Source organism: Puma concolor, chromosome E4, assembly GCF_028749965.1.
Source record: "Puma concolor isolate L17-30 chromosome E4, mPumCon1.1.hap2, whole genome shotgun sequence".
Classification (NCBI taxonomy): Eukaryota; Metazoa; Chordata; class Mammalia; order Carnivora; family Felidae; genus Puma; species Puma concolor.
Genome location: NC_141683.1, coordinates 65,109,546 through 65,134,045, shown reverse-complemented (window position 1 = coordinate 65,134,045; position 24,500 = coordinate 65,109,546). Strand labels below are relative to the sequence as shown.

The window sequence follows — 24,500 nt, the reverse complement described above, 5'->3', positions numbered from 1 at the left end:
GACCATGTGATCCTTCCCTCATGCTTTCGTCGTACCTACCGGGAAATAGCTGTAAGCTCATGTAAATAAGCGGCTCAGTGCCAGCTATCTGCTAGATCTCGGAATTTTCAAGAATCTTTGGGAGCCGATGTCAAATTCCCAGGAGCAGTGACTCATTACAGTGAATAGCCAACAACGGCAGAATTAATTTGAGTCTGCTTTAAGAATCCCGCACGCGATCATTTATCCTCTGGAGGAGCACAGGTTTGAGGAACAGGTTTCCATAAGTATGCCAGTGGTGTCACAGGGCGCTCCTACAGTCACAAACAGGAGCGAGGAACTGGAGAGCCACACGTCACTTCAGCACTGGGCCATCACAGCCTGGGGCTTCCCAAGCATACAGAAGAGGGCCGAGGAAGGAGCACGGATTCCAGCTTTACCTCTTCCGACACCAACCGCCACGGAAGTGTAGAGGGCTTTTCGAAGCTTTTTAAGTATTAATATAATAAAAGGTAAAAGGAAACACTTCACAGGAAACCTATCATCTTAAAATATGTGGGAAGGCAACAAATACATCGATAACTGCAATTACTTTTGAGCTCCATCTTGCCTCAATGCAAAACACTGACCTAAACATTTCCATTTATTACTTTAAAGCACTGTTTACAGAAGTGAATTGACTGTGGTGTATTACAGTCCTATATTAAAATGTTACGTTATTCTTCTGACAGAGAACTTTCATTAAACTTCATTTCAGTCAGTGATTTGACTTATCAATTTAATAAAATTTTATGCTTCCTGTTTGAAAGCAGCAGTGAGGATACATGCTATCTCCCTAGTCTGGAACTTAAAACATTTAATATAAGCACTTAGGTGCTGGGCCTGACTTCCTCAAAAGGTAGTATTAACTGATCTAAGTATAAAGTATGACGGTTTCCCCTAAAAAAAACCCGTGTTCGTGTGGGTTAAGGCAAGTGTTTTACTTAACTCCCATAAAAAAGGTGTTTAGGGGAAAAGAGAAGGCCTTTCACTTACTGAGTTAAAAATTAAAAATAAACCGCGAGTAGTGGAGAGTGGGGTAATTCCCATAGTGCCATCTCATATAAAGCCGTCTTTGACATTCACACTGTTTGACTACCTCAGGAGGTCTTTTTGGTACCAATGGATTGAATCCTAGATAATCTTACAGCAAATGCTACTTAATAGTAAATCATATTAAAATGCTATCTATAGAGCCTTAGCATCAGGCTAATCGTAAAACAGAGTCAATAAAAACTCACTGAATGAACTGAGACAGACTACTATCTTTTCTAGATGAAACCGTAAGCATCCAGATCTGTTAATTTGCTTTATACCGTAAGAAAGATGGCACACTACATATTCTATTCCATTATTATTATTTCTAAGAATGTCCAATTTTTTCATTACCAGAGAATGTTATCTAAAATAAGCACATTGGGGTGCCTGGGTGGCTCAGTCGGTTAAGCGTCCAACTTTGATTCAAGTCATGATCTCGCGGTCCTGAATTCGAGCCCCGCGTGGGGCTCTGTGCTGAGAGCTCAGAGCCTGGAGCCTGTGTCGGATTCTGTGTCTCCCTCTCTCTGCCCACCCCCGCCGTCCGCTTGTACGGTCTTGCTCAAAATGAATAAACACTAAAAAATTTAAAACAATAAAAATAAGCACATCACTCACTTTCTGGGTCTTAGGGAAAAAAATCCTTACATAACATTAACATTTTCATTACCATGCTATCTATAAATTGTTGATAACCTTAGGTATTAAGCCTCGATCTTTATTTGCTAGTAATTTTTCAGTTAATAGGGTTTCAAGTTTTGTAAATGTTCTGTAAAGCTTTTTTTGAGACAGTGTAACCAAACTTACACACACACATACACACACACACACACACACACACACAGAGTCCCAGTGTATGTTTGTTTCAGCAGAACTATTCAGCCTGCACCCTCTTTTATTAAGTCCCAGTTTTGATGATCCATTTTAAGGTTAGTCCAAAGCTGGCCTTCCCAAGGACTGTGCTTTGAGACTTAAAGCTCCACAGCACTGTCCTGAAGTTCACGAGCATGAGTACACATCACTACGCACTCACAGGAAACTTAAAACCAAGGAAAATGTGCTCCTATGCATTTCACATAACGTCAGTTTCCTCCGCTTTATCAACTAGGCAAACCAATTTTCAAAAACAAATTCCTGTGCTTGTCAAAAAACCTAATTTTTAGGACCCACCACAAGCTAGACCCAGGATGACTGTAAATTGTTTTTTAAAGGAGAATAGATTTTTACAAGTCAAATCAACGGTGAACCAAATGCTCCTTGAATATTTTTAAGACTAAACCTATTGCGTGTAACCTACAGTTTGGCTCGATTTTCATTACCAGAGAATGTTATCTCTGGTATAGATGAGGCAGAGTACTGTCAATTCTTGGTCCTGACGGCATATCTGTACCAGAAATCTAAGTTCTTGGCAAATCTTTCCTATGAGGCACTTGGTGTAGTTATCCCAATAGCTGATGTCAGATATTTTGGTAAAATCTTGAAACTTCTTTCATGGCCTATCTGTACTTGACCTGCACTCTGGATTGGGCTCTAAACTGAGCGAGGCCTGAGGCTGAGTGTTCTTTAATTCTAGATCCTCCAGGGGTGCCCAGGTAGCTCAGATGGTTAAGCATCCAACTCTTGATTTTGGCTCAGGTCATGATCTCGCGGTTCCTGAGTTCGAGCCCTGCGTTGGGCTCCATGCTGATGGTGTGAAGCCTGCTTGGGATTCTCTCTCTCTCCCTCCCTCTCTACCCCTCCCCTGCTCTCTCTCTCAAAATAAATAAACTTAAAAAAAAAATTCCTGGATCCTCCATGGTGCTGAGGGCACTGTATTATACCGAGTAGACTGCTCAAATACTGGATGAATTGAAATGCAGCAAGGAGTTTGTAATGCTTTATCTTTTCGACTGTAACCTATGGAAAAGAGTATCTCCATTCTTTTACTCATGCAGGTGATATTTACTGAACACCTACTATGTGCCAAGCGCTAGCAACACGGTAGCAAATATGATGAAGTCCTGGTTTTCATAGAGCTTGCATTCTTGAGAAGCGTCTTTGAAACTGTAGGTTGCACCCCATTACAGGATCCCGAAATCATTTCGGTGGGTTGGCACCGGCATTATTTCCAATGAGTGAAATATGATGGAATAGGGCTTATCAGAGGACAAGACACTGAATAAGGTGTTTCCTGAACGTTTGGTATCAGTTTACACATGTGCATAATGGTGTGATGTAAGTGTATTTCTTAGCTGGTCTAGGATACAATCAAGAGCTACTGTTCTAGGGGCGCCTGGGTGCCTCAATCAGTTGGGCATCCAACGTCGGCTCGGGTCATGATCTCGCGGTCCGTGAGTTCGAGCCCTGCGTTGGGCTCTGTGCTGACAGCTCAGAGCCTGGAGCCTGCTTCGGATTCTGTGTCTTCCTTTCTCCAACCCTCCCCCGTTCATGCTCTGTCTCTCTCTGTCTCAAAAATAAATAAACATTAAAAAAAATTTTTTTAAAAGAAGAGCTACTGTTCTAGAAGGGTCTCCTAAATTGCACCTCAGTTTAAATCTCATTTAAAAACGTTTACTTGCAGCAAAGCCATAAATGAAGCAAGTTAAACAACCCAGATTCAATACAATGTAGGCACACCTATGTGTCAGGGGCTGCCAGGAGCTGGGGTTACACGGACGATTAACTCAGTCCTTGTCCATAAGGAACTCATTAAGAATGTAAGCAATCAATCACAAACCTGTGTTAGAACAGAAATATGTGCATATGTAGTAAACCGAAAACTCATTTTTGAATGCTACCCTAAAATGTACTTTCACTCACTCTCTTTCGTAGTAACGGTCCATGTAAAACACGTAAATCTCTTTAGGAGTAATTTGCCCATGGTCACGTGATGAACGGCCAAACCATAAACAGCCCAGGCTTCATAGCCTCTACCTACTGCTGCTCCTATCACACAGCCTGGCTTCCAGCAGACAGCCTCATGGGCCCCTCCTTTTCTTTACATGATCTGGAAGCGCCCGGAACAACTTCGGAGTAAGATGGAGATCATGACTATTCATCATTTTTCCTTAAGTGTGAAGTTATGGTGACCCCTCCCTCACCACTGCAAGTAAAAACAGTCACTGCCTAGCCTTTGCCTTAAATGCCATATAATGTGCCCACCTGGTCACTAATTCAGTAACGTAGAGACCTCCTGTTCTGGAAACGAACCTTCGTATCTGAAACTCCTCTCTAGGACATCAGGAGGAGAAATCTAGAAGATACGTTCGTTTTGGACCTGAGAATTGCAAGAGTCCTTCAAGCAGACAACTTCCCGTACCACTGGGCAGTAAACTAGGGCACACACGCAGATTATGCTGAGAAGGGCTGGGAAGAACCAGTGTGCTTACCTGGTGGCTGCTTTAACTGACTGCTGGACAATGAGCTAGAAATGAGAACTCCGCTATGGCGTACAAACCAGTCTCGGCCAAGCTGTTTGTTTTCACAACTTCCACAAATGTTTCAAGACTGAGAAATCAGCTCCATTAAGTTCACGTGGCTCAAAGGCTCTCAACGCACAAGGGAAGAGAAAAGGCTTACATAATTAGCCCCAGAGTTACACATACACCGTGATGGGAGATTTTAGAGCTAATGTCAAACACGCAAAAACCTGCTTTCCTGTCCTCGGTAGCGGAACACTCCTTAAGATAAAGCGAGGAAATTCCAAAGATCAAGTTACGAGGTGTTGCAACTGCAGAAGGAATACAACCGGGAGCTCGCTCAGCTTCTTCTAATCCTGCAAATAACACCACTAACACACAGCTGGTGCTTTCTTGTGATTATCATGTGCCAGCTCCCTGTCCATGCATTGGACATAAATCGACCCTTACAATAACCCTATGAATTGCGATTCCCATCTTAGCAAGGAACAGAGGCACAGAGAAGTTAAGAAACCTTCCCAGGTCACACAGGTAAAAAGCAGGAGGTGGGATGCAAATCCACACCGTCTGAGGGATTCCAGACTACACCTCAAAGACAAAGAACAGATTCCAAATGGCAGACGGCAGGCCTGATCAAGGAAGAGGTCAAGGACAGCTTCCGGCTGCCCCTGCCTTAGCCATGACTCTGTGTCACATTGATAGTCCTGTTTGGAACCGGCACAGATGTTTGGGGCTCTCGCTGGCCACCTGACAGGGTGGGGAGGTCCGTCCGTCCATCCTTTCCATCGTCCTGCAGGCAGCCGCAATGAACAAGAGGACACAGTGGAGAGAGGAACAATTTCAGGATGACGGCTCCTAGGAGAACTTCAGGTGAGCCTAACAAACCTTTTAAAAGCAATGACAATGCACCAAGTTCTGGGAATAAAGAGTAAGACCTTGTCTCTGCCCTCAAGCTCACTGCAGAGTGAGGAACTTGACCGTGTGTGAATTACTGTTTGATGCCCAGATAAAACAGCAACAGAAATGAATGAACAGGCCTGAAATAGCCCAGCTCTTGCTTTCTTCCTTGTTAGTCTTTTAAAGTAACACATTTCTAAAGAAGTTGATTAAAAAGACACAAACCTCTGGCTTGAGAGCGTGGTGCCATATGGTGCGTGGTCAACGGACAGAATGTCAGAATAAGTCCACTAACTCCTCAGTTCAGAAGGACAAGGACCGGAAACTATCATAGCACGTTCCATAGTGACTACGAGGACAGCAGGTGAGAGCGTGGACGGTTCTGAGTGAGAGGTCCTTGCACCGAAGTGAGGGGCTGGGATCCAGTACAGAGTGGGAGGTCTGACCTCCAGTAAGGACACGGGTGATTCCCATTCCACGCGCAGGAGGACTGTACCAAGGCAGTGGTGGTGGTGGGGGGGGGGAGATCATATTCTCTTCAGCTGCTCCTTTCTCTTTGAATTTTTTCTTAATGTTTATTTTTGAGAGAGAGAGAGGGAGAGAGAGAGCACGAAGTGGAGGAGGGGCAGAGAGAGAGGGGGTGACAGAATCCAAAGCAGGCTCCAGACTCCCAGCCATCAGCACAGAGCCTGATGCAGGGCTCGAACTCATGAACTGTGAGATCCTGACCTGAGCTGAAGTCGGACACTTAACTGACTGAGTCACCCAGGCGCCCCTACTTTCTTGTTTAAAGTGAAGCAAGCAGTGAAGTCACCAGCGGAGAGTGACGACCGGGGAGGGGCACCGGAGCTGCCTTGGAGTGGGAAAGTCAGTTGACCAAAGAAATACAGAAGCACTGCCAGACAGCATTTAGGGTCCCCTTGGGGTTTGTGGTCACGATTTCAAAGTGAGATCAGTCAGGATGGCTGTGGGGTTTTCTCGAGCTGTGCTCAGCTGCTGAGATGGGGAGTTCAACTTCACTAGGGTTGCCAGACAAGTATGCCGGAGGGAACGGCAGTAACGGTGATGCCAGAATCAAACTCGGATGAAGGTGCAGGAAGGGAGGGGTCGTTGTAAGGTACTGGCTCACATGACGCGGGGGCGGGGGGCAAGTGTAAAATGTGCAGGGCAAGCTGGGGGGGGGGTGCTGGAGACACAGGAGGAGGTAATGTTGTAGCTCCTCTGGAGGCTGAATTCCTTCCTCCTTAGGGGTCCCCAGTATTTGCTCTTAAGGCCTTCAACGGATTGGATGAGGCCCACCCCCATTATCCTTTACTCAAAGTCTACTGACTTAAATGTAAATTGCATCCAAAAAATACCCTCACAGCAACACCTAGACTAATGTTTGACTAAAACCCAGGTACTAGCTTGGCCCAGTGAAGTTGACACATACAATTAGCCATCACAGGAATATTCAGAGGTCAGGGATTTTTTTGTTTTGTTTTGTTTTGTTTTTTGCCACTGCCCCTTCAGGAGTTCCAGAAAGCACAGAGTGGAAGTTAGGTGGGGTCAGGGGTGTGGAAATCAAGACAAATAGAGAAACAGCACTTTCCAGGGATGGGAGGAGGAAGAGAACTGTAATGTGGTGGTTAGGGGCACAGATTGTAGTGTCAGAGCTCGGGATGCAGGACTGTGCTCTACCACTTATGGCCACAATTCTGAGCAGGCCCTTCAACTATGCCTCAGCTTCATCATCTTAAAAAGGGATGATGATATGAGGCAATGGCTGGCCTGTAATAATCACTCAAAAAGGTCAGTTCTTGGGGCACGCGGGGGGCTCAGTCGGTTAAGTGTCTGACTTCGGATCAGGTCATGATCTCATGGTTCGTGGGTTCCAGCCCTGCGATGGGCTCTGTGCTGACAGCTCGGAGCCTGGAGCCTGCTTCAGATTCTGTGTCTCCCTCCCTCTCTGCCCCTCCCCTGCTCACACTCTGTCTCTCTCTCAAAAATGAGTGTTAAAATACAAAAGTTCTTATATTATGGGGAGACTCAATATTCTAAATCTGTCAATTCTCCCCCCAAATTATTCATAAACTTACTGTCATTGCACTGAAAATTTCAGTGAGTTTTTTTGATGAATTGATTCTAAGTTTTATTTGAAAAACGAATGTGTGAGAAACATAAAATGCCAAGAGAGAGCAAGAGAAACCTCCATCACCAGTATCAAAACACTGGAATACGCAACTAAACATCTGATGAGAGTGTGGGAAGAGGCAACTAAATACAGGACAAGCCCAGAGAGTCAAGAAATAGGACTTCTACATCCATGACAATCTGTTAGAGGATAAATGTGGCATGCACCTCCAATTAACATGGGGAACGATCGATCATCCAATCAACAGTGTTGGGGTAACTGGTTTTCCCCTGGAGAGTAAACACAGGGATTACTTCTATAATTTCAGACCCGGAAAAGCCTTCCTAGGGATGATATAAACCTGAATGGTCATAAAATGATGACCATAAAGTTTTGACCACGTGTAATTTAAAATTTCTGTAAGGAAAGGACATAAACATACTTAACAAACTTAATAGGGGATTTAATTTATTTACGACCATCTCATAATTTTTGTATTTGGGCCTATTTGTCTTCCTTTTCCATTTTTCTGTTTTCTCTCCTCCACTGTACGAACTGTGTTTTCTCTGCTGTTTCCCCTCTAGATCCAACTTTATCCCAACACTACTTACACTTACATGACAAAAAGCATTTACACATACAATTTTCCAATACGGACCAAAACCAACCGTATCTGCTGACTTCCCTCCCTCCCTCTCTTCCAGATTTGGTCAACACAACCTGGGACTTAATCGTAACATCATGTTCATTCTCTTTGAAGAGTAATTCAGGACCCTGGCATCGTCCATAACCATATATATCATAGGAACTAGCTTTGCTAACTCCAACTAGCGTTGGAGACCATGGCTTTTCCTCTACAGTCACCACCCCATTCTTAAGTTCTTGAGACCTCCAGTAGCCCCCCCAGAGGTGCCAGATACTCTCCACGTCCTTTTGCGCGAGCGACCACTAGAGACGTCAGGGCATTCAGACGGAAATGCTCTCCCTTTCACGACTCCGCAGGATAACGCTCCGTTGTATTTGGGGTTTGGTGTCAGGACAGAGAAGTCTTGATTTTGTTCCCTTGAGGTACCTTTTTTTGCCTGTGCGTGTCTGTAGGACGTTTTATTTCATCCTTAACATTTAAAAGTTAAATCGGGCTTTGCTTGAACGTTCCTAACTTTTAACAAACACTGCCTGGCACCTGATCCTTTTGGAGGCTGGCGAGGCTTCTACTTGAGAGGTTTTCTAAATCTTGCTACTTTCTCTTTAGTTTTCAATCTCCTGTTGCAGTTTTCAGTCAGGCAATGGCACTTTTCACCTCTGCGGAATCTCTCTTGATCTCAGATTGTTCCTTTTCTGGTACTGTCTGCTCAATTTTCAATGACCCTCATGAACCTACCTGAGAACATAAATCAGAAATTCCCCCTAAAAGCTTCTATTTCTTGCTGTACATTTACTTTGAAGGCATGTGGCCTGGTTTATCCTCTGTGCTTGCGTACTCTGCCTGGAATGTTCTTTCCCTAGGTATCCACACGGTGTACCCCTTCACCTTTCAGGAATGCCTTCTTCTTGGCGAGGCCCTTCTTGACCACTCGATTTGAAACCGTGGTAGAAACCGCACTGCCCCATCCCGGCCTACGCTCTCCTTCCCCTCCCCCTGCTTTATTTTCCTGCTGAGTCCTACTGCCACTTAATATACCAAATGCCTTTTAGTCACGTCCGGGATTTTCGCCCTGTGCGTCTCAGCCACAGACGTTTTTGCCACAAACATTTCTGCTGCACCACCAGTTGGCTGTAAGACCATTTTCCCATAAAAGCTAAAATAACTGGTGGATGGCCTGGCTTCATCTCCCCATGGATGACTCGATTGCCCTTGGCTGGGTTAACGTATCGAAGTTGGCCGTCGGTTTATTTCTCCATTAACAAAACTCCTGTTTTGATGTTGTATAAATCTTAGCTCGCTCTCACGATCTATTCAGTGATGCACGGACGTAGTGTTCTTGAAAGACTGGATGGTAACGACTATATGGATCGACTTGACAAAAACACCGTGAGGGAGCCCGCCAACGGGCAGTGTGAAACAGGAGGGTCAGGCCAGACCCTGTGCTGTACTGGGGATAGGGGAGCGTGGCAGCGATGGTGATGGCAGGGCTCTATCACGAACGCATCCGGGCGCCGGCACATCGTCCACACTTCCCAGAGAATTCCAGACTATCACCAACATGTGACAACATGCCAGGAGAAAAAAGCAGTGCAGGCGGCTTGCACAATGCAAAGCTCGGTTACGAATCCGCATCTTCGTGTTTGGAAACGGATACCTCTCTTAACGAAGGAAGGAAGTGAAAGAAGGAAAACAGTGATGCTGAGATGAATCAATAGACAAAAAAAAAAAAAAAAGAAAAAAAAGGTATAATACTACAAATGAAAGACTTCGAAGACGAATGCCTGGGTACAATCCACAAAATCAAATCGGTTATTTGCGCAATACTGTCAAAAGTCTACACACGTTTTAAATGTATTCAAATATTTTGTATTTTGCAATAGGATCTTTTAATTTGGTTATTCATTTTTCATGTTTCACTATGTCCTTTCAAATGAAATGTCATTTTTTTGTGATTTTTTTTTTTTTTTTTACAGCAAATTGCCCTACAGTCAATTATTTACATGGTGAAAACGTATGCAGTGTGGATGTTTATGACAAAATGACCTAGAATCTTATTTTACTTACTTGTGAAGTATATTCTGTTAATAGATGGCTCAGATATATGGGCTTGGAATTAACCTATCAACTACATGCATGTATGAAATATTTGCATTTTCTCAATAAAAATTTCAAAAAGCAAAAAAAAAAAAATCCCATTTTCACCATTGAGAAAAAAAGAATATGTTAATAGGAAAGATGCCAATTCTTCCCAAGTTACTTTAAACTGCACTAAAACCAGTGCAGTTCCAATGAAAACAACAACTTACAGACTGGGTGAGCCTCTGAAAGAACTGAAAGCTGGGACCCGAACAGGTTATTTGTACGCTCGTGTTCAAGCAGCATCATGCACAGTCACCAAAAGGTGGGAGCGACCCCGATGTCCATGGACACATGAATGGATACACACACAGCGCGACGCTATTCGGCCTTAAAAAGGAAGGAAACTCGGACATGTGGTGCAACATGGGTACAACTTTAGGACACTATGTAAAGTGAAATAAGTTCGTTACAGAGACAAGTCCTGTTGATTCCACATCTAGGAGGTATCTAGTCAAATTCGCAGGACAGAGTAGAACTGTGGTAACTAGGGGCGAGGGGAGGGGTAAGGGGAATTTAATTTTTGCAAGTTGTGCAAGATGAAAAAGTCCTGGACATCGGCTGCACAACAGTGTGAATATACGCTCCTGAATTATACAGCCATAAACGGTTAAGGCAGTGCATTTTATGTGTATTTTAAGACAGTTTAAAAAAAAAAACCAAAGAGACAAAAAAAATGTACGGAATTTTTCAGAAAGCCTAGAAGAGGAAATGAGTAATAGCCAAGAAAATTTGGGAAAAATAATGAAAGGAAACTGGTCCAGCCTAAGATATGCTGTGAAATTATAATAATTCAAATAATGTAGTAATGAGACTCCTCAATTCCATATGGGCAAGAATTTAGTAGTATCACAACCTAGTGAGCCAAGACTTTTATTCCAAATAATGTGGGGTCAATTTGTTTTTATGTTATTGTTTTGGGGGAAGGGCAATCACAGTCATATACCCAAATCCATTTCAGATTAAGTGAAAATTAAAATTATTTTCATGTAGCTCATTTCCCTTTATTATTTTTCTGCCTTTGTTATAGTTTAAGATTATTTATTCTGGCAGACTTCCCTGTATATTCTATCAACCGACTGGATGACACTTGAACAATAATACTTTGGAATTTAAATAATCTTCTAGAAAATCAGTCAACAAAAGGAAATTAAAGTATACATTTAAAAAAAATTCTATCCAATGGAAGAATTCACCTAAAATAGGTTTTCGTTGGTATTTAGTCGTATTTGTTCTAATTTGTTAAATTAAATTCTAATTTGTTAGCTTTATCCATCATCACGAATGTGATCTTGTTGCTGCTACACAATATCCCGCTGCGGTCTGAAGGGCCTGTGTTCACCAACATGCCCGGACCTTTCACATCGGAGTATGAGCCACTCATAAAAGGTTTCCATGTTTTTTCTTTTTAAGTTTTTTTTATTTAAGTAATCTCTACACCCCACATGGGGCTCGAACTCACAACCCCAAGATCAACAGTCACATGCTCCTCTGAGTGAGCCAGCCAGGCGCCTCTCCATGCTTTACTTCTTGAATACTTCAAATTTTCCATTTTAAGTTACGGAGATAATATTTATTCCGTGACAAGTCAAGGGCCTGCTAAAAGGCAGCACTGAATATTTTGGGGTTTACAAAATACCTTTCATAGATGGTGTGATAGGGAAAGGACTCTATAAGGTGTCTACACCCTAGTTTCCAGAACTTGTGAATCTGTTCTGTGAATCATGGCAAAGGGTCTTGGCAGATGTAATTTAAGTTAGAGACACCTTAACACAGGGACATTACCCTGGCATATCCTTGTGGGTCTCCTTTAATTAAACGAGCGGAGAGCTCTCTGGATGGAGGTGGGCTAGACGCAGGGGAAGGGAGGTCAGACTCTCACATGGCACAGCTCCAGGCCCTCCAGCTGGTCTGAAGACCAAGGATGCAAATGAGGAATGCGAGAGGCTCCAAGCAGCCCAGAGTGGCTCCGACTGGCAGCCAGCACGGAACTGCACGGAACAGCATGGAACGAGACCTCAGCCCTACAACCACAAGCCACCGAATCCTGGTACCATCTGGATGAGCCTGGTGGCAAATCTGTCCCCACCTAGGCCCACCGACACCCTGACTTTAGCCTTGTGAGACCAGCCCTGCCCACCCGGACGTCTGGCCCACGAGCCATTTCAAACCGCTACATTTTTGGCAATTCGTTTTTCTAGCAACAGAACACAAATCCGTACAGAGATTAAATTTTTTTCTCATACAGACTAAACAAAAAAAGTAACGATATCGCCACAGATAACGTAGGAGGTCAGATTTATGACTGACCGTCCTTTTTTTCTGGTTAGACTCACGGACCCACTGTTCCTATGTCAAGCGGTGAAGCGGCCCTGGGCCCAGAAGCAGACGTGGTGCAAGGGAATTAAGACTAGTTCCCATTAACTGGTTCATCCATGCTGAAATTCTGACAATGTTCTCAGAAAGATGATCTCCCCAGGAGCAACTACTTGTTCTTGGTCTGCGGGTCACGGCTGCAACAGGACCGTCAGAACCTTGCGGGATCCTCACTCGGCAGCATGTAAAGGAAGACAAAGGTGAGGGGGGCCTCTCAAGGAGTGGCTGCGGCTCCAACTTCACTGAATCAACAGTCTAGCCCCACAGTGTTTAACAAACAAACAAACAAAACAAAACAACTATGTCAAAGAAGAATATTTGATAGTTTTCCTTCCCCACTTCCCGTGTTCCTCCCCCCTTCACTCGATCACCCCTTTACAACAACCAAAGCTAAAATCCAGTAATGTACTAAATAGGGGGACAAATACAGAAAGGTTTTTGGCACAAAGGGAAGGGAAACTGGAAGACTGTTTGATGCCATTTAAGTACTGGCACCATTCCTAATAAAACTGCCTGAAGTCCCATTCATTTGGTAAATATTTACAGAACACCTTCTCACAACAGGCCCAGTTCTAGATACTGCCATCGAGGAACCTGGTCTAATGGGACACACAGAATTATGATACACACAGTGGAAGCTACGTACAAAGTACAACTAGGGCGCAAAAGTTGGCGCAAGTCTGCCGAATAAAGACAAGGCTACAGGCAGGAGGCGGCTGGCGGCCGATGCCAGAACAGGACATTCCAGGTAAGACAAGCACAGACACTGAGGCATAAGCTCTTGTAGCAGAGCCTGCTTGCAGAACTAAACATGTCAGTACTGAGCACGAAGTGTCTGTGCTGGGGTGGGACAGAGTGTGGGACTGGTGCGAGGTGGGCCTATTAGTCAGGGAGGGGTCACATCATAAAGGGCATTAGACCCAACCCTGCAAGTGAATTTTAGGCACAGGAATGGCACAATCATCTATGTTTCAGAAAGATGACTTTGGTGACAGAAGGGAAGATGGATTAAAACGAAGTAATGCCAGAGACTGAAGCCAGAAGACTGTTCTACGAACAGAGATAACAAGGACCTGAACTTGAGAAGCAACAGCAGAAATAATGATAAGGTAACCGACTTAAAGAACAATGGGACTAGGGTTTGCAGCTCACTGCCATTCAGGCCGGGAAAGTCAGGTAGCTTCCTCCCAGTCACGGTGGAGCCAACTTGGGACCATTTCTCGGCAAAGGAGAGCAGCCTTGGCAAAGCCTCGTCTGCCTATTAGAAGGAGAGAGGTGCACACAGAAGGCCCTGCTTACCCCTGTCTTCCTTCACGTCCCACTGAAGATACTATGTTTGCCGCTATGATGGCCATTTCACAGCTATGACGGGACAAACCAGAACAAGAGCCAACGTGATGGCGACAGACAGCAGAGCAGAAGCATGGAGAGTCTGGGTCCCTGATGTCCCAGCAGAGCTGCTGAACCAACCCCGGGACTGTTTATATCTGGACTCAAAACAAGTACCCTTCCAGTATTAGCTACTGACTGTTAAGCTCTCAATTACTTTTAGACAGAATCAACCCAACTAAAGGAGACAGGGCCTGGTGACTGGACTATGAAGGGTTTGTAACACAGAAGAATTAATAGTTTTACATCCAGGGTTCTGGCTTGGGAAACTAAACAGAAGGTCATCAGGACAAAATTACAACACAATAGTGGTGGGGGGAGGCTAGTGAGGGGAGCGGTGGGGGGGGTATTAAATGGAGTAAAGGGGAAAATCTGAGCTATGGAGAGAAGGGAAAGGAAAAAGTTTGTTCTGGACATGTTGATATAAAGATATTATGGGGGCACCTGGGTGGCTCATTTGGTTAAGCATCCGACTCTTGATTTCAGCTCAAGTCATGATCTCACAGTTCATGAGTTCAAGCCCCGTGTCAGGCTCTCCACTGTCAGCACAGAGCCCGCTTTAGATCCTCTCTCTCGCTCTCTACCCTTCCTCCACTCTCTCTCTCCCCAAAATAAATAAAACATTAAAAATAAGTCTGAGTTAGATCTAAAGATGTATGGGAACTCAGGTCCTCTCCCATGTGCGTGCCCTCACGTTCTCTTTGAGGTAGGATGGAGGTGGGATCGTCTAAAGTACGGCACCAAACTTCCTTGCTTGAAGAGTCTTAGAATGCATTTTTTTTTTCCTATTAAGGCTCTGGAGATGTACAGATGCTATTTGAAAACAGGAAGAAAACTGTTTATAGAATGAATCTACAAATATTATCAAGCTACTGCATATTTTTTTTTTCTAACAATTCATTAGTAGTCAAGATAACCTGAAAAAGCACAAAATCTGGATCCGTGGCAAATGAACACCTTGTGACTCCAGCAGAGACTGTCCCAGCAGCTGAAACTAGTCTGAATCACCTGCTCTACTATGGATGCTAGCAAACTGGGAATATGCGAATCACCTCATTCAGTGACTCAGAAAATCACCCAGGACAGGTTTTATTGGTGGTAGATTATCCCCAAGTACAAAGAGGAACATAATCACTGAGAAAGCAGCAAGCGATAATTTAGCAGCACTTTGTAGGATTAAATAACCTCTTAAGGATTATACTATCCCTCTGTGGGAAGAAGTTAATGCGGGTGACCCTGATACAATTTCTTCTTACATGTGGCAGTTAGGGACAAACAGAAATGATCAGCGATTCCCAATCTAGGGAATAGGAACCAAACAGTCAGGGCTGGAGCTGGTGACAGCCTCACAGACAAGGAGACACAGGGATACAGGCAAGGGGTCCCTATAAACAGTGATTAGAAGTGCAAACCAAAGGTTGATTTTGATGTTTGTGAAGTCTGGACGAGACAGAATGCTGCTAGACGGGGCCTGTACAGACAACAGCAGTCCCCATCAAAGGCATCTATGACGCACAGGCAGTACTATCAAAGATAAAAGGATTTGCCCCTGACATCAAGCAAAAAGGTTTCCAAAACCAATACAACTTGGGAAAAGGGAGTATAAAGGAAACAAACTTGTTCCTCAACACACTGGTCTTCATTCAAAAACATACCTCTGATCACGCTGTTCCCTACCGCGAAGATGGCCCCCCTGGTTCAGAGCCTTACCCCCCACCCCTAGCCCTTCCTTCCAGCCCCAAACTAATAAAGTTCTAATAAAACTTTCCAATGTGTCTCTCTCATGCATCCTACACTCCAGTTCTCCTGGGCCAGCTGATTATTTCCCAGGCCGACGTGCGCTCTCCTCTGGCCACAACGATTCCTGCTGACTGCTCTCCGCCTTTACAGGTCCCTGCACCTTCCAGCAATTCCTGAGCCCACAACCACACGTGGTCTGCTTTACATCCTGTTCTGCTCTTACCAAAATCACAAAATCACACTATTCTGTTTTGAATTATTACTACTGTTGTACCTCTCCCATGGTATTCTAAATTCCTCAAAGAGGGAAAGATCATTCATTCATTTTTGTGACTTCTACAAGGTCATAAAATATTGTAGGTTGCTGAATGACTGACATCAAACAGCCATAGCTTGAAAGCCCTCAAAAGAACACGACAAGGGCAAGATTGTCAGAAGTCTAATAGTTCAACTATTTACCATTCTGATAAACATTCATATGCTGCTTCTCCTCCTATTGCGAGGAAAAAGCAATACGTTAAGAAACAAACACGGGAATTATTCAGCAGAGGAGATCACGAATCAGACTGTGGTCTAGAAATTCTAGATCCTATTTTTGGTTATCTGGGCAGGTTTAATTTACCCTTTTCTCTACCTGCCTCCTCTGTAACTACCCACTTTATAAAAGTGATGTGAGGAATAAGATCTTTGCTAACAATATTTTTAACATCTTTCAGAACACTCCTCCCTTTAAAATGTATCGGTTTAAATATCACCTCTAGCTTTTCCTACACTCACCACAATTAGCAACGATTTTTGTGATTCATAGAGCACCTGAGGTGCAAGGAAGCCCACCATAGGCCAAATAATGTATTTTCAGTTTTATGAAAGCAGCAAAACTTCTCCCTGCCTCGACTTTCAGATTTCTCTTAGTCTATGACGCTCTGGTCATTGTTGCATAACCCTAACTTATAAAGGGGCTTAATGATCCATAAGAAGAGGCATGTTGTGTTCTCAAAAGCAGAATATATGCCGTGAGATGTTTTGTTAAGTCTTCAAGAATAGACAAGATACCAAATGCAGATGACCGCGGTGGGGGGAGGGGGGCGGGCGATGAAACAGTAAAAGGGCAATGAAAAGTCTTGAACAGTAAAGGTATCCCACTGACCACAAAAAGTTGAAATCCAGAGAACCACTCCTAACCAGTGACACACGCCAAAGACCTTATTAACTAGTGCCTTGCGTTTCTAGGCCCTCCAGTTCTATGCTTCTCTAATTTTTTCCTACCACGTTTCACGCACGTCCATCCATCTCCTTCCACCCCCAAACCCCGTCACCAAATCAACGGAGACGTCACCTCAAGGTCCCAGGCGGTCTGTACCCCATCCTGACATAACTCCCAGAATAGGGCGCCGGAATTCCTTTCTACCCAGGACGCTGCACTGTGAATGTAGAAATTTACACAGAGCAAAGGAACACAAAGTTTACATCTGCGAGGGCGAACCGTGACTCCTGACCTCTCGTATTCCAGCTCCTTCTGCATCTTTCAGCCCACAGAAATAACGAGGAGGGCTTTTTCACCTGCCAAAACACTCACAAGAAATTTTACACACGCAGGCGGAGGGAACCCTTCGCAAAACGAAAACTAGCCAACCGAAAGCAACAAACCCAGGCGTGCATCTAACTGCCCCGATCCTTCTCTGCCGGGTACTTCAGGCGCAATTCGGTGGCAAACCAGTCCTCGGACTCGATCCCGGATGCCTACGGCACCCCGAAGTTAGATGACCTCATAAACTCCCCTTCCCTCTCCTGCGGTCACGTCGGATACCTGTTGCATCACCTGCAGAGTGGTCTTCAGAATCTAGCAAAGGAGCACCACCTTGATCTCTATCTACGTAACTCAGCTGGGCTCTTTTTCTCGGTAAACTAGAGCCTCATTCATCCGAATGAGGCTGCCTCGGAGGCAAGGGGCTGTCGGCCCCTGTGCGCCTTTGGAGAGAGTCTAGCCTAAGCACCGACAGCCGTGAGCTTGGGAGTTTCTGGAGACTCGGGCACCGGGAGCCGTGCGGCTGGGGGAAGCGGCAGAGCGGGGCGGACAGGCGCTCTGGGACGGGGCGGCCCCGGAGTCCCCGGGGACAGGAGTGGAGGTCGGACCCGCGACCCCAGCTTCGCCGAAAGGACACCTCTCGCCCGCCCAGCTGTCGGGCCCGGCGCCCGGAGCCCCGGCCGGAGCCCTCGGGCGGACCGGGCAGCGCTTCCCCGCGCGCCGACGTGCGCGGGGATTAAAACCTAATCCTGCTCCCCTCCCCCACCCCCGAGAACTAAGCCGGAGGCGGGGACGCGCGGCAGGAAGCGCAGGGGCCGGGGGCCGGGGTCCGAGCCCCGCGGCCGGAGGACGCCGGCCTGGGCCGCACTCACCATGTCGTACACGTTGAGCACCACTAACTGGTTAGCCCCCATCCTCCTCCCCGCGGCCGCCGCCTCGTCCTCCAGCCGCTCCGTCTCCGCGGGGCCGAGGCCGCTCCCACCCCCGCGGGCACTTCGGGGGGCCAGAGCCGGGCACTAAGCGCACAGCCCGGCCCGCGGCAGCCGGCGCGGGAGCATCGGGGAGCCGGGCCGCTCCCGGGCGCCGCCGACAGGACCCTCAGCGCCGACGGGGCCGGACCTCTGGCGGGCCCGCTCCGGCTCAGGCGCCTCCCCTCGGCGGCGGACACGTGGGGAAAGGCGGGGCCTGAGCGGGGGGCGGGCGCCAGGCGCCCCGGGGGCGGGGCCGGCCCGGCGCGGGGGCTGAGCCCGCCTGCGCTCTGGCTCGGCGCGGCCGCACCTCGGGACCTAAGATGGCGCCTCTCCACGCTGAAGCAGAGAGGGGTCCCAGAAAGACTACAGTTCCCGGCATGCAGCGAGGACTCCGCCGCTCGCCGCTCCCAGCGCAGAGGCCGAATCTCACAAGTACGGTTTCCAGCCGTCGACTCTAACTCCCAGCATGCAGCGGGGCATCCCGCTCCTACCACACCAGGCCTCCCCCGGAGACTACAGCTCCCAGCGTGCAGTGCTGGGGATCTGCGCCGGTCCTCTGCGGTCCGCCCTTGGCGGCAGGTGAAGTCCTCTACCTTCAACCCTTCTTGGTCGGGGCCACTGCTGTTAGTTTCCGTCGCGTTGAGCACGTTGAAGCCAGCGGAGTGTGGCAAAAGACCGTAGCGATGACCCTGTTTTCCAAACCCTCCTTCCTTGCTTATTTTTTTGCACGTGGAGAAGGTGCGGAAATAGAGGAAGGCAGGTTGCTGGGGGGGGGGGGGGGGGGGCGCATAACACGCGTCCAGCTAGTGCTCAGTATGAAATCTTACGTTTTATGAAACTGTCTTACTGACAATGGGAAGAGAGTACAGCATTCACAGATTAGCATAACGTTAGGACACAGTAGCTGCTTTTGCATTTATTCAACAAATCTTTGTGTACCTGCCGTATGCCAGGCAGTGTTGTGAGCCCTGGGGAATACCGTAATAAGAGGAGGAAGAATAAATATGTATGTGCCTTGCAGAGAATCAAAATGGGATGAAGTGATTGACAGTAATCTTAGGGTGGCTGCATCTGGAACGTCTTGGTGACAAGGTCTGGTTTAGACTGAGATCTGAAGGACGGCTATCCATCCGGACAAAAACCGCATCAAGGGGGAGCAGCAAAGCTAACATTCAACCAATTAGGAAGCTGTTCCACAGTGCATACCAAAAGGTGGCTTGGGCATTGGGAGTAGTGGGGAACACTGAGAACATTCTATCTGCAATAGTTTGAAAATGGAGTCTCGTGGGGCTTGCTAATGAGTTGCGTTTGTTAGGGAGAAAGCATTCAAGGGCAGTTTCTAGATTTTTCACTTAGGGGATTGTGTGGGTGGTGGTGGCATTTGTAAGATGTGAAACTTGGGAAGAACGGTTGGGAGGAGGGAAATCAAGAATTGTGGTTTGGTCGTGTTAAGTTAGAAATGCCTTTTAGACATCCATGATATCAAATAGGCATTGGCATAAACTGGAGACGCAGCCATTATAAATAGACTGTTAAGCCTTGGGACTGATTGGATGACCTAGGAAAATGTGTAGCTAAAAACACAGGAAGGGGCCAAAGGCTAAGTTCTAGGATCCTTCATTTAGAGGTCAAGTTGGGAAGGAAAAGGAACTGCAGAGACACGAGAACATGCAACTCAGGAGCCACAAGACTATTAGATTGTATCAAATTGGAGGTTACTGGTAATCTTGACATGAGCAGTCTTGGGAAGAGTGGGATCCAAAGAACATCCGGAATGTTTGAGGAGTGAATGTGAGGTGAGGACATGGAGACCCACAGGCAACTGGGGACAATAGTGGGATAGGACTATGTGGCCAATGGAGGACATTTTTAAGATGAGCGATACCAAGGTATAGTTGTTTGTAAAGAGAGAGAAATTGATGATGTAGGAGATGGGGGGGGGGATTTCTGAGGGCCAGGTAAGAAGAGGAAGACATCTAGTGCACGAGTGGTACAGGGTTGGCCTTTAGTAGGAAGGATGCCTCAACCATGGTGACGGCATATAAGGCAGGTGCAGGTGCACAGTGGTGAAGATACAGAAGACAAATGAAGGCAGGTTAGAAATTTGGGGGCTGGAGGAATGAATATTCCCTCCTGCTTTGCTTTGATTTTCTCAATGATTAAGAGGCAAGATGGTCATCGGAGAGTCGGAGAGGGAAGGTGAGGGGTGTAGGGAATTTGGAGAGAGAGAGAGAGAGGGGTGTAGAATAGGGAGAAACAAATATACTAGGGAAATAAGATTCACCGGCCAGGTAATGCCGAGTGTGGTAAGTGCTGGAAGCATGATTGATATTTGACTGTCCTCAAACCTGTTGTGGACAAAGTTCTAAACTCGAGTTTTGGTGTACCCAGCTGCTTTGCCTTCCCTTCCGTCTCTGGTGTGGTCTTCCTCTCCACCCAACCCAGGTGAACAAACTAGAGATATGGGGGAAGGGTGCTATCCGGTAACACCTCATTGAGTCTTTGCTGCACTCCCGAGGGCTCACACCACTGGTTCACTTCACCTCTGACCCTGCACACTTGCCTTGACCTTTGTGATCTCATCTGCTCTCAGCTGTCATAATCACACACATGCTGAAAAGTCTGATGCCCCCAGCTCCAAACCCCTCATCTGTCCCAAGCACTGGGCCGGTATAGCCTGCAGCCTACTGGATTTCTCTACCGGAGATACTAGTTTCCCATGGCTGCTGTCTCACGTGAACAGGAACTACAATGTATACAAAAGACACATTTATAATCTTACAGTTCCAGAGGTTAGAAGTCCCAGATGGGTTTCCCTGGGCTAAAATCAAGGGCTGTGTTCCTTCTGGAGGCTCCAGGGGAGAATCTGCTTCCTTTCTCAGCTTCTAGAAGCTGCTCTCATTCCTCGGCTCATGGCCACATTGCCCCGACCCCTCTTTCTATCCTCATATCTTCTCTGACTCTCCTGCTTCCGCCTTTCACTTAGAAGGACCTTCATGATTACATTGGGCAGGAGTATGTCATCTCAAGATCCTTCATTAATCACATCTGCAAAGTCTTTTTTTTTCCTACGTACACTAATGTATTTGCAGATTCTGGAGAATTCATTGACATCCCATGTCCCGTGGTCACTTCTAATTCATCAGATCCAGAAGAGAATTCACTGTCATGGGTGCCTGGGTGGCTCAGTTGGTTAAACGTCCCACTCAGGCTCAGGTCATGATCTCACAGTTTGTGGGTTTGAACCCCGCATCCGGCTCTGTGCTGACAACTCGGAGCCTGGAGCCTGCTTCAGCCTCTGTGTCTCCCTCTCTCTCTGCCCCTTCCCTGCTCGAGCTCTGTCTCTGTCTCTCAAAATTGAATAAACGTTAAAAAAAAAAAAATCAAATACTACGGGCACCTGGGTGGCTCAAGCATCCAACTCAGCTCAGGTCACGATCTCACGGTTTGTGAGTTTAAACGCCGCACCAGGCTCTCTGCTGTCAGCGCAGAGCCTGCTTCAGATCCTCTGACCCCCTCTGTCTTTGCCCCTACCCTGCTGGTGCACACACTCTCAGAAATAAACATTAAAAAAATTAGAAATTAAACACGCTACTGAAGCCTGCGGCCCTTCCGGGGTGAAGAAGCATAGCCAAGTTCACACGGACAGGAAAGGTGGGGACAGGAAGCCCTTCCTCCTGCCTGCCCGTGTCCCTCTGGTACCTGGTCCCAAGAAACCTACTGGGCAGTGGAGTCCTAGCCTCTAACGAGAACGGCAGATTTGAAACTGAGTGATAGGAGCCTTGATACAAACTCCCACAAACGATGTCTTAGGCAACCCAGAGGGAGACATTAAGTTTCCAAAGCATTACAGAGGAACATAAATTTTAAGTTTATTGCTACATGAGCTGTGTTGTAGACATGAACTGAGCCTAACAGTCCCTTATTTTCTGTTGGCTAGCAAACACCTCGAAACGGCAGCTTAAAACAGAACATTTTAGGGGCACCTGTGTGGCTCAGTTGGTTAAGTGTCTGACTCGTTATTTGAGCTCTGGTCATGATTTGTGAGATGGAGCCTTGTATCCGGCCCTGCACTGTTAGCACAGAGCCTGCTTGGGATTCTCCCTCTCTCTCTTCCCCTACCCCTCTTGTTCTCTCTCTCTCTGTCAAATAAATAAACATTAAAAAAACCCCACACATTTTACAGTTTCTAAGTCGGGAGTCTGAGACCATCTGATTTATGTTTAGGTGAACGGGTCTCTTAGGGAGTTTCCATCATCTGAAGGCTTGACCGGGGCTGGAGAATCTTCCAAGCTCACTTACGTAGCTGTAGCAGGAGGCTACATGTCAGCACCACGTGGGCCTTTCCAGGGTCGACCACCTGGTGGCTGGTTCTCTCAGTGACCCAGAGTGGCAAAGTGACAGAGAAGGAAACCGCAGTGTCTTATCACCTGATCTCGGAAGGGACCTAACATCACACAGACCAACTCTGGTGCAGTGTGGGAAGAGACCACGCAGATGTGACTACTAGGAGGTGAGGATGGCTGGGGGTGGGGGTGGGGGTGGGGGGGGTGCATCTTGACTGCTGCAGCCTGACAGGTAGTCCAGGGTTAAAAGGCACAAATGTACACTCTACAGGACATCTTGAAACTGTTTTCCGGTTCAGAGTTGCCAACCGAGAAGAAAACCCCATGGAAAGATTGAGAGGATAATTGTGGGTTTTGTCTTAGGTATCTCTACTGACAAAGTGGCTTTTTCAGCCATTGATAGTTGTACCGACTTGTGTTTGATCAGTCTTGGGTAGCGGCTGCTGAGGAGGCTGCCCAGGCAGGGCACCAGCACTGTAGACCTAGAGTGGATGATCACTTCATGCAAGACACTTCATTTTTCCTGGCTCGGAGGTAAGAGTTCCACACGGCTCACCTGTCAATGCTGTGCTTCCCACGTCTCCAGAATTATTCCGTATTGGTGCTAAGATAGAGATCATCCTTGGGGAGCCTGGGTGGCTCAGTCGGTTGAGCGTCCGACTTCAGCTCAGGTCATGGTCTCACACTCCATGAGTTCGAGCCCCGCGTTGGGCTCTGTGCTGACGGCTCAGAGCCTGGAGCCTGCTTCGGATTCTGTGTCTGCCTCTCTCTCTGCCCCTCCCCTGCTCATGCTCTGTCTCTCCCTGTCTCAAAAATGAATAAAAACATTAAAAAAAAAGAGAGAGAGAGAGAGATCATCCTTGTTGAAAGTTGGGCAATCACCTGCCCTAGGTGGCTGTTTCATTCTTAATTGGTACAGAAGGACCGGGGTCCCACAACAGCATGGCGTCCCAGACTCTGCGAGCAGCCCAGACGTGGGCTTGGTTTGCTATTTTGGTTCTGTGTATGACGATGTGTACTTGGGAATTCTATAAGATGGGCAGATAATTGAATATTGTTTTCCATGTAAACGTGAACTGCTTCTGACCCTCTTTTCTTAAGGGACCGTAAAGGATACATTTGCCAGGTCCGTAGTTGCACACCAGATACCCGAGGTCCAATTAGCCCGCCCTAGCGCGGACACCACATGTGACACGCCAGCTGTCGTTGGAGCCACTACTTGGTTAAATCTGCAGGGGTCTACGGTCATTCTCCAGGATCCTTTCCTTTTTTGGCATGGGCCAGACTGGTTATGAAATAAAGACGTGACAGAGACTACCAATCGTGCATCCTTAAGGGCTTAATGGTGGCAGTAATCTCAGCTACCCACCTGGAAATGGTAATGATTTTCTAACTTGGCCACGTGTGTGTGGGGGGGTGGGGGAGCAGTTTTAGAGGTTTCCATTTGGCCGTCCCAACTATGATCATTCCTATCCCACAGTCCAGGAGCCCCATGTGGGCTTTACTCCAACAGCCACATATGTCAATTCCAGTTATGCACTTGAGGACTGGGGAAAGGACCCCTGGCATGGAGCCACTGTGGCCCTTCAAGGTCCCCACGCTAAAGGGGGTTGGTGGCACATTGGGCCTCTGAGTATCGCTGTCAAGTCAGACCTACGTCTGATAAGTCCTCCAAATGTCTGGCTATTCCACTTTGACCAGTGTAGGTGCTTTCACCACTTTGACCAATACAGCCGACTGACTGGATGGCCACAGGTCTCCGGGGGAATTGTCATGCTATAGACTTGCCCTGGTGTTGCAGGGCCCTTTTTCCTAGGGAACTGGCAGATTCTGGATCTAATAATCTACTTAGGTCTGGGGACTGGAGCAAGGATGCTGACTTTTTGTCGAGACGATTGCCCTTAACCGCA

The 24,500-nt window shown here is 46.8% G+C and overlaps 1 protein-coding gene and 1 long non-coding RNA gene across 2 annotated transcripts in view; one reads left to right on the top strand and one right to left on the bottom strand.

The window, feature by feature from the left end:
- The window catches only part of DESI2 (desumoylating isopeptidase 2), a 45,243-nt gene extending 26,798 nt beyond the window's left edge, over positions 1-18,445 (bottom strand). Inside the window, exon 1 of the mRNA XM_086694030.1 lies at positions 18,146-18,445. Coding sequence (XP_086550156.1) covers positions 18,146-18,187 — 42 coding nt within the window. The 5' untranslated portion in view covers positions 18,188-18,445. The remainder of the gene's footprint in view (positions 1-18,145) is intronic.
- Positions 13,514-14,639, top strand: LOC147572740 (uncharacterized). The gene is made up of 2 exons (XR_015246121.1): positions 13,514-13,728; positions 14,495-14,639. It is a non-coding gene; the product is annotated as an uncharacterized LOC147572740 (long non-coding RNA).
- Positions 18,446-24,500: the final 6,055 nt, after the last annotated feature.